The sequence below is a fragment of the Dermochelys coriacea genome, chromosome 1 (genome assembly GCF_009764565.3).
Source record: "Dermochelys coriacea isolate rDerCor1 chromosome 1, rDerCor1.pri.v4, whole genome shotgun sequence".
NCBI classification, from domain to species: domain Eukaryota; kingdom Metazoa; phylum Chordata; order Testudines; family Dermochelyidae; genus Dermochelys; species Dermochelys coriacea.
Window position 1 is genome coordinate 225,236,412 of NC_050068.2, and position 19,759 is coordinate 225,256,170.

General features: G+C 44.0%; 1 protein-coding gene across 4 annotated transcripts in view; it reads right to left on the reverse strand.

The window, feature by feature from the left end:
* Positions 1–3,619: 3,619 nt before the first annotated feature.
* BCL2L14 (BCL2 like 14) overlaps positions 3,620–19,759 on the reverse strand; it is a 70,833-nt gene continuing 54,693 nt past the window's right edge. For 2 of the 4 annotated variants that reach the window (XM_038380810.2, XM_038380804.2), the window contains exons 3-8: positions 16,447–16,557; positions 15,064–15,509; positions 10,907–11,074; positions 9,612–9,682; positions 7,994–8,266; positions 3,620–6,515 (exon numbers count right to left, since the gene is read on the reverse strand). In XM_038380810.2, coding sequence (XP_038236738.1) covers positions 6,474–6,515; positions 7,994–8,266; positions 9,612–9,682; positions 10,907–11,074; positions 15,064–15,509; positions 16,447–16,472 — 1,026 coding nt within the window. In that variant the 5' untranslated portion in view covers positions 16,473–16,557 and the 3' untranslated portion in view covers positions 3,620–6,473. The remainder of the gene's footprint in view (positions 6,516–7,993; positions 8,267–9,611; positions 9,683–10,906; positions 11,075–15,063; positions 15,510–16,446; positions 16,558–19,759) is intronic. The other 2 variants (XM_043515098.1, XM_038380827.2) reach the window with 1 other exon arrangement.

Below are 19,759 nucleotides of genomic sequence, written 5' to 3' on the forward strand. Positions count from 1 at the left end.
ACAGAGTAGGAGTGAGTGTTACCAACTCTTGTGATTTTATCATGAGTCTCACAATATTTGCCCCCAGCTCCTGGAGTCTTGTGGTTGGATGAGAATCACAACTCTCTCATTAAAAGAGTTCCTAGCCCTTAGGGGTTGGGTCTTACAACTCCACACTTTTTTCCACAAGCGCACCCTAGGGGATCAAGAGCCAGAAGGCAAATACAAAGAACCGAACTTTAAACAATAACCAGAACAAACATCCCATGATTTTTGTGGGATGGGAGGAGCGTTAACATGTTTTTTTTAATTTGGGGTTTGGCAACCCTGAGGTGAAAGACTGGATTTGGCTCCTCCTAGGGGCCTGCAGCTCTGATCGAGAAGGGTACTTACAAGGACACCCCCACCTTCTCTCTAGAACTGCAACGTGATCATGCCTAGGGAAGTTAACGTGTCCCTGCCCCATAGCACGTTCTTTGCTCTCCCAGCTGCTGACAGAATGGCCTCTGACACACAGCCTGTCCCTGCTTTCCCTGTGTTTTGGACAGAGACCCCCTCAGGCTCTAGGGCTTTCATCCCAGCCATAATGTCCCAAGTTTAACTAAAAAACAAAGACAAAAGCCACAGCCAACCAGACTCGGGGTGTGTCTACACGACAGCAGCACAGTTACAATGCTGCAGCTGTGCCACTCGAGCCCGCTAGTATAAATGCTTCCTACAGCGACAGAAGGGGTTCTCATCGCTGTAGATAATCTTCCTCTCAGAGAGGTGGTAGCTTGATTGACGGAAGAATTCTTGCATTGACTTAGTGGTATCTACACGGGGATGGGGTTTGGGTTAAGTTGACCTACCTGTGGCACTAGGGGAGTGAAATTTTTCCTAGCCCTGAGCGGTGTAGCTAGGTGACGCTAAGTTTTAAGTGCAGACCAGGCCTCAGCTTCTTGAAATCTCCAGGGATTTTTTTTAATCACATGTTAAATACAGCCAGAGAACAGTGGGCACCTGAATTCATTTAATGCTGAGCAGGATGTTTTCGACACTTGTTTTCCATGGGGGCAGTCAGTTAGCAGGAAAAGAATCCGCTTTCTCACGCACTCTGCTTCTCTGTGTGCCCTGCTTGTGGCTGGAGCAGCATCCCCTTATGGCCTGGGACGTGACCATGGGGAGAGAAATCTCTCCAGTGTCCACTGAGATGGTCTTCAGCCCATGGGCTAGTTGTGCCTTCAGTCCTATCCTTTTCTGGGGGGAGGGCGGAAAAGGTGGAGAGGGGCTTAGCCCCAAAATTTTCTAAAACAAAAAGCAAACCCACCTTAATACTGGGCTGCCCACTAGTTCTCCCATGGGGCCTTCCTGCCTTTTCCTTCAGGCTTGGGAACTGCTACAAGCAAAGCTTCCTTCCTGGCCGATCAGCCCTGAACTGGGCCAGCCTCTCTACTTTTATTCCGCCTCCAGGCTTGGCATTGGTTGCAGACACAAAGGGGTGGGGCTAGTTGAGCCTGTTGCTGGTATGGGGGCTCATCCAGTGATGAGCTGCCAGAAGCTGAAGAACTGGTTCCTTTAGTCACTCAGTGCCTTCGGCGGCAATTTGGCGGCACGTCCTTCACTCATTCCGGGTCTACGGAGGCACTGAAGGACCCGCCGCCGAAGACCGGAGTGAGTGAAGGACACGCTGCCAAATTAGTCGCTCGGTGCCGTCGGTGGCAAAGGGCCCGCTGCTGAAGTGCCGCCGAAGGCTCGCTGTGCTGCTGGGTGGGTAAAAATTCTTCAGGGGAGCCTCCCCAGCCAAGAGCTCAAGCGGGACGGACAGGATGGGAGCTCAGGCGGGATGGCCGCCCCTTTAACAACTGGTTCTCTAAACTGGCTTCAAAATTTAACTGGTTCGCGTGAACCAGCTCCAGCTCACCACTGGGCTCATCACGCTGCCTCTAAGCTAGGTGAGACTTGCTGAGGAAGCAGTTTTTGGTATGAGCAGAGGAGCTGGGCAATGGCAAATTCAAGTCACCTAGAGACCCTTGCAGTCCAGCCTTTTCCTCATAACAGCATACCCACCCTTTGTGCGCTATGCAAATAGCCAGAGCAACATTTGTGATATTTCCCACCACTCCTCTGGGTGAGGTATAGCAGGGCCATTAGAGGAGATGGTGCTGGGTCAAGTGGGACCGCACTTCTTCAGCATCAATACTGCCACTCACACACGTTAGGGGCATTAAACATCACAGAAAATGAGACACTTCATGGGTGACTGTCCAGATCGGAGTAGTGAAATTCCTTCAGTTCTGGCTGCAGCTTGTGCCCACTGTGAGAAAGTCATGAGATGTGGCAGAAAGCTACCTGGTCGGTCTCTCCCCCTTGAGCTTTGGTTGATTAGTATTTAATATTTTTATTACAGTAACCCCAGTCAGGATAAGGTCCCTTTTGCGCTTTTGATGTAATTGCAATATATAGCACATCACCTACACAAAGCAGCTTAATGCTCACAGCTGGATTTATGCAGGTGTAGGAAGTTGTCTCTCACTCTCTCTGTCTACAATTAGCTGTGAACTTTTAACCCAACACTTGTTCCAGATCATGAGCCTCTTTAAGGAGCTCAGTCTAGCCAATACATTCTCTTTTCAGACAATGGTGTCTATTGAGTTTCTTTCCCCTACTAACTCCTTATAGTTCTCTTTTGTATCCTGCTGATTTGACAACCCCTACAACGCGAGGAGAGCTCTCCGCCCACAAAGGAAAAGGATGGGTGGGTGGGAGAGGTGTGATCACATGATGTTATGCAGATAGCAAATTTTGGAGCACAGAGCCCTAGGTTGCATAGATTGCACTTCAGGAACCTAATTGCATGTTTTTCAGAGATACTTAGTGCCCATGGCTCCCATTGCTCTCAGAACTGGGTACGCTTAGGCCCCCTGAAAATTATAGTGGTACATAATGGAGAGGTGAAATGCTTGCTCTGAGGTACCTCTTCAGCACCTCCTATTGACTAGAGGCTGGTGCAGCAGTCACCAGAGCCACTGAGCAGGCACCAGCACCTGCATACAGATTGCACAGCAGTGCAGTAGAAAATCCAGCACAGTGGGTAAGTTGGCAAACTAAGTCCACTTTCCCTGTGTGTCACCTGCCCAACAAGCAGAGCTAGGAGATGTCGGCTCCAGCGATTGGAGATAATGGTAGGTTTCATTTGCTGAGGGTGGGTGGGTCAGTCCACATAGCCTCTTAGACGGGCCACATGGGTTAGCCTGGGGTGATCACAAGTGCTCAGGTTATTAGTCTGTAGGGCTTGGGAAGCCATTTGATGATGTACCCCCTTGAGGGAATCTACAGGATGGGTTTATTACCCTTTACACAAAAATCATCCTGGCAAAAGCTGTGCTCATTTCTAAACGTGGCTTAAACACCTCAGAGCTCAGCCCTATTTTATAGCTGGATTTGTTGCTATAATAAGTAGCATAATCCTGCTCTGGTTTAAACCCACACCAGCAACCATCCCACATGGGATAGTTGGATGCAATAGAAACCCCTCAGCCCTGTACAGAATGTCAGTGGTAAGATCCAAAAGGATCCCCCCCTCTATAAAGAGTGGAATACAGGTACAGGGAGGGTTAGAGGTTGTGGTTGTCAGCTGCCTCACTCCAAAAAACACAAGTAGATTTATTGTACTCTTTTATTCATCGTGGATAACTAGTGTTTGGCCCTGCAATGAGATTTTCAATGACTGCAATTAACTGCAATTACAAGAGTGGTGCACAAGTTTTCACACTAGCCTACAGCAAATGAAAGCCATCATTTCAGGCCAACGGTTATGACTGAGCTTTGCTGAAGAAGTAGGTTGCACTTGACGAGTAACTGTGCCATGTATGAAAAATGAAAGAATATTTAAATAAGAAACAGCTCACTTGACTGAGGTTCTGCATTGACCCCTCCTGCTGCTGGAGAAAAATCCCTCTCATCCCAGCCCACTAACACCAAGCAAAATAAAAAACAGCTGCTTATTTTTGGATGGCTAATTTTCACTGTTACATTCAAGCCAACTTCCATCTCTCTGTCCTTCTTGGTGAGCAATTAACACACTAGCAGCACCACACCAGAAAAGGGATGTGGATCCAGCAGTGCTATGCCATTTGCAGCATGTTAAAAACAGCATTGGCTGGACCCTGCTGAACGGTGGACTGTGATTCAAGTCAGGGAAAATAAATACAGTGTCCCTTGGTCAGAATCCATCTTATTTCATAACAAACTGGCCTTTGATTGGCTGAAACACACACTAGACCAAATACAGCTCTAGCATAACCTCACTGATCACGATGGAGTTGTGCATGCTTGCTTGAATGTGGAATTTAACCCCATCAGCTTATTGCCTGATTCAAGTTCATAACAGGGCAGGAACATACCTCACTGTGCACCACCAATGTCCCCCAGACCACATAAGAGTAACAAAGGCCATCCTCTTGCAGTCCAAAACAGCAGAGTTGTTATATCCAATACTGAGGGACCTGATCTTCAACTGGTGTATGTGGGCAAATATGGCCCATTCATGGCAGCTGAGGGGCTAGCCCTGTAACAGGCTCAATGATTCTTGATTAAAAATGGTCATGGCTCTTCCTTGACATTTATGGTCCAGCTTTACCGCAGCATCAGAGGAGACATACACTACAACATGATGTGCATAATCTAATCTCTTCTGAAAAGACTCCTTTGAATGTGTGTGTGAGGTGGGGGGGCCTAAAAAACAGAAGCTAGAAGGAAATATGGGTGGATGTTTGTCAAGCAGACACCAGATACTAGGTGATCTGGCTATGGCCTAATTTATCAGAAGTGGCTAATCAGTTAGGGTGCCTAATCTGAGATGTCACAAGGTGCAAGGGCCTGATTGTGAGAAAATGGCAAAACCCTCTGACAGGTCCCTTTAAGATGTGTCAAATTAAGCACCCAGTCACTTTGAGGCCATGTGTAGCCAAGGCTAGAGCCAGAGTTTGTTACACACCATCTTGTCAAGGTTAAATTAAATAATTTATTAGAAAGATACTTGATTCCTGCTGAGTCTTAGTTATTGGCCACAGCCTGGCATATTTTAGTGGAGAATTTAAACTCTTCCTGGGCCTTTAATTCAGATTAATTGGATTTGTAGAAGTTAGTATGTTCTTTCCTCCACTCAACATTTACAGCATCTCCTGTGAATATACTGAATAGAGAATGAGGAGATATAATGCAAGGATAACTCAGGAAAAAAAGGTAGAGTCTTTTCATGAAGTGTAACCCCGTGCCTGTGGAGAGTCATGCATGGAACTCCAGGATTTTACAATTTCAGCTCGTGTTCTAAATTCTTCCTCTTTCCAGTTAAAAAAATAGCAGCCCTGTGGGCTACAAACCATGGAACAGCATTGGGAATGGTTTCACCAGCAGTTGTGTATAGTCTAAATGCCACACCAATGTAATTTATTCTCTCCAGTATAATAATTGGTGCCAGGAGGCATAAGTGTATTGCTCAATCTCAATGGTCAAAGTTCCAATTCTGGTTACTGAATGTTTCATCAGATGTTCTTCTCATCTACTTTTTAACATGCAGCATCTCTCTTTCTCCAAGCTAATTTTCCTTACCCTTCAAAAGACAAGTTAAATGCTGGGAATTATGTAGCCTTCACACTACTAGTATTTTCTGGACTACTAGTCCAATTAATGCTTAGGAGAACAATATGGCTCCAGAGAATTGAAAATATAATAGCACTAGGCCAAATTAAAAATACCTATACAAATGGGTGAGTGGTTGGTCTATATAGAGGAGAAGACAATGAAATTAAAGAGCTAAAAGTCTGACAAGAATAGCCTTCCTCAACTCATAGTCTTCCCCTCCCTTCCCAAAAACCCCAAACCCTTCTACTGAAATCAATGGGAGCATTCATTCATGGGGTCCAACTGGACAGGGAGATGGAGAGAGAGTTGACAGCCCTGTGTAACACATGAGCAGGAGACAACGTGATTGTAAGTGGTGCGGTGATAGCATTAAGGGTCAGCTTCCGAAAAGCATTTGCAGAACTTAACATGCTGAGCTCTGTGGGAAAATATGGCCCCATCGCTGGGTTCAGAGCACATGAAAATCTGGCCTTGCAGCTGTAGCTCAGTTACACTCAGGTGTTTCTTGGCATGGATTACACACTGTGGTATTTGAACCTTAAGACACATCCATTACAAGGTTTAAAAAGGCATCTGAAGTCATGTTAGCCATGAGGCACGAGGCGGCACTCTATGGCCAGTGAGGTGTTTGCTCACCCTGAGAAAAGTAGCTAGTCTTGTTCTCCTACACATTGATTAACATTTCCACCTTAACAGAAAGCTTCAAGAAGAGTGTTCACACTTCCTTCCCTTGGGGACTTTCAAGTCCCAGCATTCTCCTTTTCTACCCTCCCCTTCCAAAATCACTCTGGCATTGGATTGTTGTAAAGCTACAGCCTCTTTGCCTATCCAAGGCTATTAAAAGACCTGGAGAGTGAATCTGCTCAAGTTTATTCTACTTCTTCCTCATCCAATAATCCCAAGGCATGTTCCTGCAAGAGAAGAAAAGAGAAGGACTTGGTAAAATAGGAGGTGTGACCATAACCCCTTTTCAAATGCTGTCAATGTGTGCATCACAACAATGGATTTTCTCTACTGCTGACCTGTGAGGCCATCAACCACACAGCCCCGCATACCAGCGATCTGAATTGATGTAGAGCAGTGGTGGGCAACCTGCAGCTCCCATTGGCTGGGAATGGCAAACCGTAGCTAGTGGAAGCTGCGGGTGGACATGCTTGCAGACGGTCAATGTAAACACATCATCTTGCAGCCTGACAGCGGATTAGCTTGACAGGCCACATATGGGCTGCAGGTTGCCCACCACTGATGTAGAGTCTAGAGCTGCAACATATTTATACAGCGTCACAGCTGACCACACTTCTTTGCAGAACACAGAATAACAAGGTCCTTTGCCTGAGGAGCTTGCAATCAAATTCAGGCAAATGAGGTGTGGGTCAGCAGACTGGGGGCACACAAAGGCTAGGGTTACTGTACGTCCATATTTTCCCAAACATGTGTGGCTTTTTGGTTCTTAAATTGCCATCTGCCAGAATTTTTAAATATCTAAAAACGTCTGGGATTTTGCCATCATCATTTTTCCCCAAAGAAGAGCGGATCATTCAAGAGAGAGAGAACGTTGATCACTCTTCCCCCCCTAGCTCCCAGTGCATGCGCTGCGAAACAGCTGTTTCGCAGGGCTGGGATCGAGGGGGAACACGGTGCACTCAGGGGAGATGGTGGGACCAAATTCCCCCCCTCTCCCCCCGTGGCGTGTCCTCTTTTTTAAATGTGTCCTCTTTTTTAAATGTTCAAATATGGTAACCTTAACAGAGGCATTGCTGGGAAGGGAATCTGCCTGGGAGGACTTTTCAAAAGTGAGCTCTAAGCTGAAAGAGGAGAGATGCTGTTGGGGGCACAGTGGGAATGCATTCCATAAGGGACAGCATGGAAGAGGGCATAAACTTGAGACCTAAAACAGACTAAGGAAGCTTTCAGGACAGAAGATGTAGAGAACTGGGACTCTGCATGATCAAAAAAAGAGGGCCATGCTAGTGGGTTACATTACAGGGTTAAAGGACTATGGCCCAGATCCTCAAAAGGTATATAGACTGATAACTTCGAGAGATTTTAATGGGAGTTAGGAGCCTATACACCTGTGAGGATCTGGGCCTCTATATGCAAAATTTGAGATGTCTTGTTTCAGGGGATCACAAGATAGCACCTCAGGAGCCTAATTGCATGTTTTTCAGAGATACTTAGTGCCCATGGCTCCCATTGCTCTCAGAACTGGGCATGCTTAGGCCCTCTATATGTTGTTGAATGTATAGTCATGTAATATAGTCCCTGACCACTCATCCTCTAAAAGAGATATTTAAGCAGTACAATTTTCTAACATCTGTTTTCAATCCAAAAGGATGTTCATTGCATATAGGTGTGCTAGCCTATCATTCTAAAGAAACAAATCTCATACCCATCCACCATGGTTCTGAATCCAAGGACTAAAATTTTCTTTGAGGTACTTTACTCCAAACCCAAGGACCATGTTCATAGGATGGTAGTCGACGGCTGTAAGTCTGGTCGTAACTTCCATCACAAAGGCAGCTTTGGTGCACTGTATTTTGCCTTCTGTCTCCCTGGTAGAATCTCCTGGGACTTCCTCCAGGTACTGATCAGTGAGTTTCTTGAAGAAGGCATAGGAGAGCATCTTTGTGACGCAGTGATAGAAAGTGCTGTCCTTTTTTATCTGAAAAATGAGCATAACTATTAATCCATTAAAGCCATTGTCCTAAATACAGAGTTTTACCGAGGGGGAATCTAGTGTTTGGAAAAGTGAAATCCACCCTAGTGTCTCCATGGAGTCTGCATTCAACAACATATTCGTTATTAGATCTAGAGAGATGTGCTCTCGTGTATGAAGTCTGCATTTTCAGGCTTAGGGCCTGATCCTGCAAACTTGCCCATGAGAGTTATCAAATATACACACAGGAGTTACTTTCCTCACACAGTCCTACTGACTTCAGTGGGGATTAGTTGCATGAGTAAAGTGTGTGTAGGATTGTACTCTCAGTGACATGTCTGACTGTGTATGTGAAACCTATTGGTTCACGGTTTAACGTGTCCTCCCTCTAGTGGTTGGTCTATGTAGAGGACAAGAATCTATCACCATTACCAGCTCCAGGAGTTAAAGTACAGTAGTAGAGACCTATGCTTTCAGTGCTGAAAATCCCAGCCTCAGCTCCAAATAATGAATTCATACACAGGGCAATTTATATAAGCTCAGGGTAGAATTTTCAAACATTAACTCTTCAAAAGATTTCCCCTCCAAAGTTACAGAGAGAGTTTAACCTCCCTGGGCAGGGTCAGATTTAGGGGCAGGTGACCACTTGGGGTGCCAGGCTCCAGGTGCTGTTTTTGTTGTTAGCGACAAAAGAGAAAATAGAAAGTTTGAAGTAAAATGTTTCAGGTTTTGATAGTACATTTCAGTTATTCTTAAAATTATAAAGTTTCTACAAGCTTAGAGGAAGCAAATTTTTATTTTCTTTTATACGTCATGAAGAGATACAGATTTACAGATCTAGCGTGAAAATATATCATTTTATATGACGGGGATAAATCATGCACACAAATCATGCACCAAAGTCATGAAATGGGATACAAATGCAATAAAAAAATAAGGTATTCAAAAGTTTAACAATTGGAAGGAGGGGCACTGAAGATGCTCCTCACCTGGGCACCTTTTGGTTTAGGGCTGTCCCTGGAAACTACTCATGTGCCAAGCTTAATGCTGAAAGGGGAGATTTTCAAAAGCACAAAAGGCAGTTAGATGTCCAACTTCCACTGAAATTCAATAGCAGCCAGGCAACTACTTTCTTTTGTGCCTTTGAAAATCTTAAAGCCCAAATGAGGTGTGAGGCCTAGTATAGAAAAATCTCAGTCCAAATAATGAAAGTTTCAGAAAGTTCTAAATGTGTGTAAAAGGATCAGAATAGAAATGGTTTTGCAACCTTAATCATAGCATTCACTGCTGGCAAACGTATAATGAAACATACACATAGCTGACTGTTCATTTAAAAAAAAGTATATATTACCGTTTCTTCCAGTTTATCCCCTGATTGTCTTAACAATGCAACTATTGTTTCTATTATCCTCTCTTCTTCATCTGGAATTGGGGGGGAAAAAAAATAATTACTTTCTTCTAGCAGGATCCAGGTAGCAGACTTAAAGGAACTAGCTCATTGTCTACACCACAGAGAATGATCAGCTTTGTAAGAAAACAACTCCCATTTTTGTGGCTTGAACCAGGTAAAATATACAATGACAGATCTGCATGAAGGTTTTAGGCAGATGTTTATAGCACAGTCTGGAATAGGAGAGGTTCTTTGTCCGTTACAAGTTCCAGTCATTTATTATGCCCTTATAGAGTTTTGCTCCAATCAGGGAGTGGGGCTGGGGTTTAATCCCTGTTATTCTTGCTTTCTTCAAGGAGTATCTGATATTGGAGGCAAGAGCCTGAAGTGGCTAGTGGGAGTACAAGGCTCCACCCCACCACTCAGGAGCAACACCTGCTAGTGGCAGCTCTGGCAAGCTATGGAGAGTCCGCTTGCCAAACAAGCGGAGCAAGGAACATGCTACAATGGCTGGCAGCCCTCCTCTGAACGAAGAGTCCTGAAAACCTCACACCAAAAGAGAAAGAAATCCCCACTGAGCCTGTGAAAAATAAAATGATCCAGATGTATAGTGTAGCCAGTGGATCATGCAGTCACCTTTCAGAAGGAGACAGCAAGCTGCAAAGGCAGCATGGTCCAGTGAATAAGGCACTGAACTTGGCATCAGAAGACTATGGATTTATTCCTGGCTCTGCCTTCAGCATGACCGTCGGCAAGTCATTTCATCTACCTGTGCCTCTGTTTCCCCACCCAGGCTCTCGGTCACGTTCAATTCAGACTTCAAGATTCTCATGAGCTTTATTAATTTGTATTACAGTGGCACCCAGAGGCCCCAACTGAGAGCAGGGTTCTACTGTGCTAGCCTCTGTATGCCACTAAGTGTTTGTGCAGGAGCTAGCACCGTGGGGTTCTGATTTCAGCTGATGCCGCTAATACAAATTAACAACAACAGTGGTAGAAGGGGTACCTGGAACCTGAATAACCAGAAAATGAGCTAGTTTCTTCAGCACAAGCCTACCCCAATTACAGTTATATAGTCGCCAGGCTGTAGCTCTAAGCATAGTATCATACACTGAGTAGTTGATGCATCTGACGAAGTGGGGTTTTTTACCCAAGAAAGCTTATGCTGCTATAAACCTGTTAGTCTTTAAGGTGCCACCGGACTCCTTGTTGTTTTTGAGTAGTTCTACCATGCTACCTCAGTCAGTCAATCTTACCTTTTTCACCTCCCTCTTGCTGAGGGAATTTGAGGTGTCCACCATCAGCTTCTAGACTTGGAGTGCGCTCTAGTGCTCTGAAACCCACTCCCCGGGGAGCTGAGTGCGACCTGGCATTAACTATCTTAGCAAGTCTGTCTGCAACGTGAAGAAAACCCTCTGCCTCACCTGGAAAAAAGAAATCCTGCTGGTTAGTCCCTCAAGCAGGCTCAACACATTAGCATTCACAGAACCCTGAGGAGGAAGAACAGGACAAGATCAAGAGGCACATTTCCCTATCACAGAGAGTCTTGTGGCTCTTTGGGATCAGGTGGCTGTAAATAGGAATGGAGGGGAATGCTATACACCCATGATGCACCACAAACTTTTCCCATTATCTGAGCAGTAGCTCTCCAGTGGAAGATAGTTGTGATGTTCACTGGTTACTGCATGTCTTTGTACCTCTGGAGACTATTGCGCATTAGAAGAGGAGATTGGTCACCCTACCTAAAGAGCAAAGCAGACAGCAAGTGTGAAAAATCAGGACGGGGGTGGGGAGTGATAGGCGCCTATATAAGACAAAGCCCCAAAAATCAGGACATCTGGTCACCCTATCCTTAGGATAGCGGCTTTCAGAGCTGGTTGTATTGGGATATTGTAAATGGTTGGTTCATCTAAGCCCAGTTGTATAAAAACACTGTGGTGATGGGTTTTAATAAAGGACAATCTCTCCCAGGCTGGGAGTTCTCTGTGTTCCTCTTGTATGGCAAGAGGCTGGAGCGGACATGACCATTAACAGAGCCCTTTAATCCAGTGGCCGGGCTTGCTGTATCACACACACACACACACACACACACACACACACACACACCTGCAGCTAAGAGTCTATCCAGGACCTCTGTGATCTACAAACATAAGCATCGTCAGTCAGCCAAACTGAGGATCTCATATACCAACCAACCAAGCTGGAGATTGCCACCGAGCTCATCTGAGCTGGAAGTTGCTCTTTCCTGCACTAAGTCCCTGGGAGCTTGGGACCTGAACTCTGATCCCACAAGGGACAACTCCTGTGTTGACCAGCAGACAGCCAGACCAGCTCCTGGATGACCCAGCTCTGAAGGGAGCTCCCTTTATATCATTTTGCAGAACTTGTTTGGGAGCTGCTGTCTGCTCAGCCCTTGGCAGTGGGGTTTGCAGAGTGGAAATCAAGTCATTTATTCCAGTGCCTAAACATGAATTTAGAAGCCTAACATTAGGCACCTCGGTTTGGAAATGTTGGCCACAGAGTTCATAGCTGAGCTAATATCTGATCTAGGAAGACAATCTGGGGCTGACATACAAATGATCACAGCAAGCACCACCCTTTCCTGAAGGATGCCTGCATCCCACACTGTCACAAGTAGCAGGTTCCCCTGCAAACATGAGTTCACTGTTTTAGAGCTTGGGAGGGTAATCTGCTACCGTATTGGTAAAGCCTTGTTTTAGGACCAAATCTTACCTCTAACAGCACTGATGGGGGAAACAAGGAAAACAGCATTTGTAGTTGAGCTCAGACTGCCACCTGCTGGTTGGTTTAAATGGTACATTGAAAGGAATGTCAGATTACTAAAACAGGTCAGTGTGACCTTCCTTAATAAAGTATGGGCAGGAAATTAAAAAGTAAGTGGTCGGAATGGCATCTGGAGGTGGGCAAATGATTTTTGCCAATGGAAGTGTCTGGTTAGGCCCATTTATCCACAAGGGTGGGAGGAGTAGGCAGAGATCTTGTATCAATAGATGTAACCAGCTTTGACAGCTGGGAGGATGACTGCTTGGGTGGCTTGTCCTAGATGCTTGGGAGGGTTTAGAAGCTGGTGGGGTGACTGAATTGGAGATGCGAGTTATGGGTTGTTTTAGGAGGCCCTGTAAATATAGCAAAGGGGGAGAAGGCAATGACTACCACCACAGGAGGTAATTCGGCCAATAATACTGAAGATGGGACAAGTGTCTTATTCTGATTAGAACACTGGGGCCACCTTGCAAGCAGTGGATACACCTGGTAAACCAGGCCATCCTATCACCTATCTTGACCCTTGTGCTCTAGGGCATGAGCTAGTTGCCCGTGGAGACCTGGTGGAGTCTCATCAGCCATGACACAGCACCTTATCTAAGGGATGGCCTTTGGATACTTGGTATATGATAAATCACTGATAATGGGCCAGAGAGTGGCCTGCTAAATCTGAGCATGGAGATAAGCACCCTCCACATGCAGCTTTCCTGCCTGCTGCACAGAGGAGGGTAGACTCCGCCACTTCCGTGGCACTGTTCCCTCTTCTCAAGACCCCATGGAGAGCTCTCTGTAGGGTTGGGATCCCTGGGCCAGGTGGTAGGCTTGCACTTGATGGGGGTGGGGCTGGGAACATGACCCATATCTTTCTGGGGTCCCATGGAGATTCCTCAGGAGAAGGCACCCAGCCAGGGTGTGTGTGTGTTACCTTGCCCTCCCTCTTCAGTAGGGAGCCTCTTTTTAGAGGGATCCTGTAGTAATGGTGGCTGCTGTGGGAGAAGTTAGAAAAGCCTTGTTTCTATTTCAACTATAATGCCAGGGAGCAGAGGACACTGGGGGTGCAGAGCCAGCAAAATGACCTTCTCAAACAAACTAGGGAAGTACAACTTAGATAGAGCTACAACAAAATGGGTGCATAAGTGGTTGGAAAATCGTTCCCAGAGAGTAGTTATCAGTGGTTCACAGTCATGCTGGAAGGGCATAACGAGTGGGGTCCTACCGGGATCGGTTCCGGGTCCGGTTCTGTTCAATATCTTCATCAATGATTTAGATAATGGCAGAGAGTCCCTTTACAAAGTTTGTGGATGATACCAATCTGGGAGGGGTTGCAAGTGGTTTGGAGGATAGGATAAAAATTCAAAATAATCTGAACAAGCTGGAGAAATGGTCTGAAGAAAATAGGATGAAATTCAATATAGGACAAATGCAAAATACTCCACTTCAGAAGGAACAATCAATTGCACACAGAAAATGGGAAATGACGGCCTCGGATAGATACTGCAGAAGAAGATCTGGGGGTCATACTGGATCACAAACTAAATGATTGAACAATATAATGCTGCAAAAACAAAAACAAAAAAAAAAAACCACACGCAAATATTCTGGGATGTATTAGCAGGAATGTTGCAAGCAAGACACAAGTAGTAATTCTTCCGCTCTACTCCGTGCCAATTAGGCCTCAACTGGAGTATTGTATCCAGTTCTGGGCGCTACATTTCAGGAAAGATGTGGACAAATTGGAGAGAGTCCAGAGAAGAATAAAAATGATTAAAAAGTCTAGAAAACATGAACTATGAGGGAAGATTGAAAATATTGGGTTTGTTTAGTCTGGAGAAGAAAAGACAGGGGGGCCATGATAACAGTTTTCAAGTACATAAAAGGTTGTTACAAGGAGGAGGGAGAAAAATTGTTCTCCTGAACTTCTGAGGACAGGACAAGAAGCAATGGGCTTAAATTGCAGCAAGAGAGATTTAGGTTGGACATTAGGAAAAGCTTCCTAAGTGTCAGGGTGGTTAAGCATTGGAATAAATTGCCCAGTGAGGTTGTGGAATCTCCATCGTTGGAGATTTTTAAGAGCAGGTTAGACAAACACCTGCCACGGATGGCCAAATACTTAGTCCTGCCATGAGTGTAGGTGACTGGACTAGATGACCTCTCAGGGTCCCTTCCAATCCTATGACTCTATAAGGAAAACTGCTTGAGTAGACCCCTTGGATGGAGTCCCTCTCAGCCCTCTTTGCTGATTTTACATTAGGAGACTGCAGTCTGGCCCACATCTATTGTTTTTCTTAAACTACTCTTCATTACATTCTCTAGCCAAGTTCAGAGAACAATAAACTAGTGCTTGGAAAAGCAAATTGTGTAATTGTACAATTATGGCAGGATATTCATGGCCAGTGTATAGGTTCAGTGTGGAGACTAAAAGGTATATTACAAGCATGAATCTACTCTCTGTTTTTTGTTTAGGGACCAGGACTGGCAATTTTATTCCCACAGCTGGCATGAAAGAATATATTAACACGTAAAGGAGAAAGGCAGCATTATCAGCCATCAATAAGCTATTTAGGAGAGAAATAGAAACCAGCATGAAAAAGGGACTGGAGACAGAAAGAGAAACTATTCAGGCTCTCACCTTCTGACTCTGGAGAAGAGGTGCCTGATCTCTGGAGTGCCATCTGCAACTTTAAGCCATACCCATTCACAGTGTCTTGGTTTGTGGCTAGCTCCTGTGGGCCCTCCTCCCTCTCTCCTCTGGCACAGGAGAAAAGCAACAGACATCTCTGCATGAACTTTTTCTTCCTTTGCTTTTTATGTTGGGCAGTGGACCCTTTGTCCTGGATTGACAATTCTTGGTGCATCTCATCTTTATTGGCTTGAGGGATCCCTTTCCTTTCCCCTCTCTCTGTAGAAGATCCTTTCAAGGTCTTCGCCTCCCTTTCCAGAAGTTGCCCATATTTACTCACAGAGAGTCGCCGCTGGGCATAGGCCATGAGAACTTTGTATTCCACAGTGTCTCTGTCCTCATCCTCCAGAGAGATCTCTTCCATGTTAGCGTCACTGGTTGACTTCATCTTGCCCCTACAAGGACATATTCCTTGTTAATCTTAATGGCTTAGGGAGCACACCACTTTTGTGAATTCTGAATAATACTAGAGAGTCTTTCACCAAAGCACTTAAGCCTTACAGCACCTGTAAGCCAGGGGAGTATTATTTTACAGAGTGGTTGAGTGGCTTGTCCAAGCAACTTCCTAGATCTGGAAGAACAAATTCCACGGGGCAAGGAGCCACTACTGCATGCTCTCTCTCATTTTTTTATGTTGGCTTGAATTGGATTTGGCTACTCTAACATGATTCCTGGAATATCATTCAGGCAAGGGGATGTTTTTGCCAGAAACTTTCTGCATGTTATTGTTCCTAAGTTGATGCAAATGTACTTGGTGCTTTACAGGAGGTAACATTTCCCACATTTCTGGGATAGCATTCCAATGGGAGCAAACAACCTCGCTAGTTTTGACGGAGCTTGATAAATTTATTTAATGGGCTTAAAAAGATAGAGTTGTCTGTGATAGCACAGGATTGGACTTAATGACCTAGGAATCCCCTTCCAATCCTATGCAATATAGGAATATTTCTATGCTAGGCAGGGTCCCTGATGCAAAGATCTTACCGTCTAAAGGCACAAATAAATAGTTATAGTATAGTGAACAAGCAAAGTGGCACATGGTCATTGTTGAGGGGATGCTCCTTGGAACAGCTGAATTTTCCGAACTATTGTGGAGGAGGAGAGAAAGGAACTTTATGTATGTCAAACTGGGTGGCAATTCCTAGCATGGGTGGCTTGGAGATGGGTGCGAGAGATACCAGATGCAATTGGGAAGTTGTTAACTTTGGGTAAAAGGCAGGAAACAGGAAAGGTTGTTATATTAATACTGATTCTCACAAGGATGTGATGGAAGAAAAGATTTCAGTTAACTAAAGCGCACCCTCTCTATAAATTTCACTAAATCCACATTACCTCCACTCTCTGCTGGGTTCCATCATCCCCTCCACAACTATAAAACTTTGCAGTGTTGCCAACTCTTATGATGTTAATGCGAGCCTCATGGTATTTGGAGTTTCCCAGTTCCTGCATTCATCAAGTGATACAAGAATCAGTTTTTTTTAAATGGAAGCTTCTAGCTGTCATGTTTGTAGTACGGCTGTCAATTAATCAGAGTTAACTCAAGCTATTAACTCAAAAAAATTAATCTTGATTAAGTGCACTGTTAAACAATAGAATACCAATTAAAAATTAAATATTTTAGATGTTTTTCCTACATTTTCATGTATATTGTATTGTGTTGTAATTGAAATCAAAGTGTATATTAATTACAAATATTTGCACTGTAAAAACAAAATAGTATTTTTCAGTTCATCTCATAAAGTACCGTAGTGCAATCTGTCGTGAAAGTGCAACTTACAAACGTAAATTTTTGTGTTTAACATAACTGCACTCAAAAACAATATACAACTTCATAGTCTACAAGTCCACTCAGTGCTACTTCTTGTTCAGCCAATCGCTAAGACAAACAAGTTTGTTTATATTTACAGGATATTAATACTGCCCACTTTTTATTTAGAATGTCACCAGAAAGTGAGAAGAGGCATTTGCATGGCACTTTTGTATCCGGCATTGCAAGGTATTTTTGTGCCAGATATGCTAAACATTCTTAGGGCCCTTCATGCTTTGGCCACCATTCCAGAGAACATGCTGATGACTCATTAAAAAAAATGCGTTAATTAAATTTGTGACTGAACTACTTGGGGGAGAATTGTATGTCCCCTGCTCTGTTTTACCTGTATTCTGCCATGTATTTCATCTTATAGCAGGCTCGGATGATGACCCAGCACATTTTGTTCATTTTAAGAACACTTTGCGTTTTGTGAAACCTGCAGTGAAAGAAGGTACTAATGTGAGATTTCTAAAGATAGCTACAGCACTCCACCCAAGGTTTAAGGATCTGAAGTGCATTCCAAAATCTGAGAGGGACGAGGTGTGGAGCATGCTTTCAGAAGTCTGAAAAGAGCAACACTCTGATGCGGAAACTACAGAACCTGAAACAAAAAAGAAAAATCGACCTTCTGCTGGTGGCATCTGACTCAGATGATGAAAATGAACATGCGTTGGTCCGCACTACTTTGGATTGTTATCAAGCAGAACCCATCATCAGCATGGATGCATGTCCTCTGGAATTGTGGTTGAAGCATCAAGGGACATATGAATCTTTAGCACTTCTGGCATGTAAATATCTTGTGACACTGGCTACAACAGTGCCCTGAGAATACCTGTTCTCACTTTCAAAGGACATTGTAAACAAGAAGCGGGCAGCATTATCTCCTGCAAATGTGAACAAACTTGTTTGTCTGAGTGATTGGCTGAACAAAAAGTAGGACTGAGTGGACTTGCAGGCTCTAAAATTTTACATTACATTAAAAAATAAGTTTTTTGAAATAATTCTACATTTGTAAGTTCAACTTTCATGATAAAAAGAGATTGCATTATAGTTCTGGTATTAAGTGAACTGAAAAAAAAACCTTGATTTTTTACAGTGCAAAAATACTTGTAATAAATATAAAGTGAGCATTGTATACTTTGTATTCTGTGTTGTAATTGAAATCAATATATTTGAAAGAGTAGAAAACACCAAAATATTTAAATAAATGGTATTCTATTATTGTTTAACAGTGCAATTAATTGTGCGATCAATCCCAATTAATTTTTTTAATCGCTTGACAGCCCTAGTTTGTAGAGAAAGGTCTGAAAATGTAAACTCTAAAGGCTCCAGCCAGGAAGGCAAATAAAATATGAACCCCATATTTGTTAGTTTTTAAAATCATGATTTTTGAATGGCTGATACAGAGGTGCCTAGTTATTGTATCCTCTCTTCTGTTGGGGAACTGGTGCAGCTAAACACACACACTGCCTGCTGTCTTTCAGCTGCTCTATCCATTGTTGTTTATCATTCTATCGTCCCTTTCAGCATGAAACACTGAATTACTCGTGCTTGTCACTGGGCTCATTTCCATCCTGACCTCTATAAACCCAGAGCAACAACAGGAACGAATGGAAGCAAGTGACTGAACAGCTGCCCCGCAGAAAGCCATATGAAAATTTCTAACATCGGCCCAATTACTTGGTTAGGGTGTTCAGCTGGAACATTGGAGAGGAAGTTCTATGAAGTGAGCCTCTCGCTTGCACAGGCACTATTATGGCTGGGTCACACAATGGCTCTGTTACACAGAATCTTGCAAGTTTTTAGCGTACACACAAGTTTTTAGATTTGGAAAAATGTTGTATTGTTGTTGGTTTACTGTTGTGGTTTCCATGTGGCTGCTATAGAGAAGCAGCAAAGAAGTTTGCTTCCTGTTTTAATCTCTCTAACTAAAGTCAAATCTTGAGAAAAAGATGTTCCTTGGGAGGTGGGCATTGATTCCTGGGATGATTTCTCTGGAAAAGGGGGCTAGCCTCATGCCGATTGTGACCACCTCTGTCCAAGGACTGCTGTATATAGCATTAATTATACAAGTTATACATACTCTATACCCTGGCCTCACATCACAGATTTCTTCTCCCCTGGGAAGCTGATCTGCAAAGGCCTTGGACATCTGCTACTTCTCAGCAGGGGAGTGATGTGTCCATATTCAGATAATAATATGGAACTTAAACAAATTCAGGTTAGTCCTTTCCAACTGCCAAGCCTTTCACGTTGGCATCTAACTATTCCCTCCTTTTTATTCAATATTAGTGCTACTGTGTTCTCACTATGATATCCAACTCCAACATTGGATGTTCATTAGGGCACCATTGGAAAAAGCCACACAAAGTGCTAACTGCCAGGGAGAGTCAACGGGAGTGAGGCAACTAACTTCCTTAGGCTCTTTTGAAACTCCTACCCTTCGGGCACAAGCCACTCTATTATGTGCCTCTCTGTTTAGCAGTGAAGCGTGCGATTAGGATGTCCTGTTTTGGTACTACCATGCGAAATCAAATGGACATTCATTTTTCAGTCTGTTGTGGTCTTTGGAAAAATTGTTGACCTCAGGTCAATACAGCCTGAGATTTAAATAAAATAATAATAATTAATAATAAATTGATGCTATAATGTGTACTGAAGGCCAGATCTCCACTGGTGTAAACCAGCATAGCTCCACTGAAGTCAGTGGAGCTGTGTTGATTTACATCAGCTGAATTTCTAAATCTTCAACACCCTCCATTGGTAACAAGTACAGCAACCTTGCTCGGTGTGCGGGAGGGACTCAGTAGCTAGACTGCAGGCCAGAATACTGTG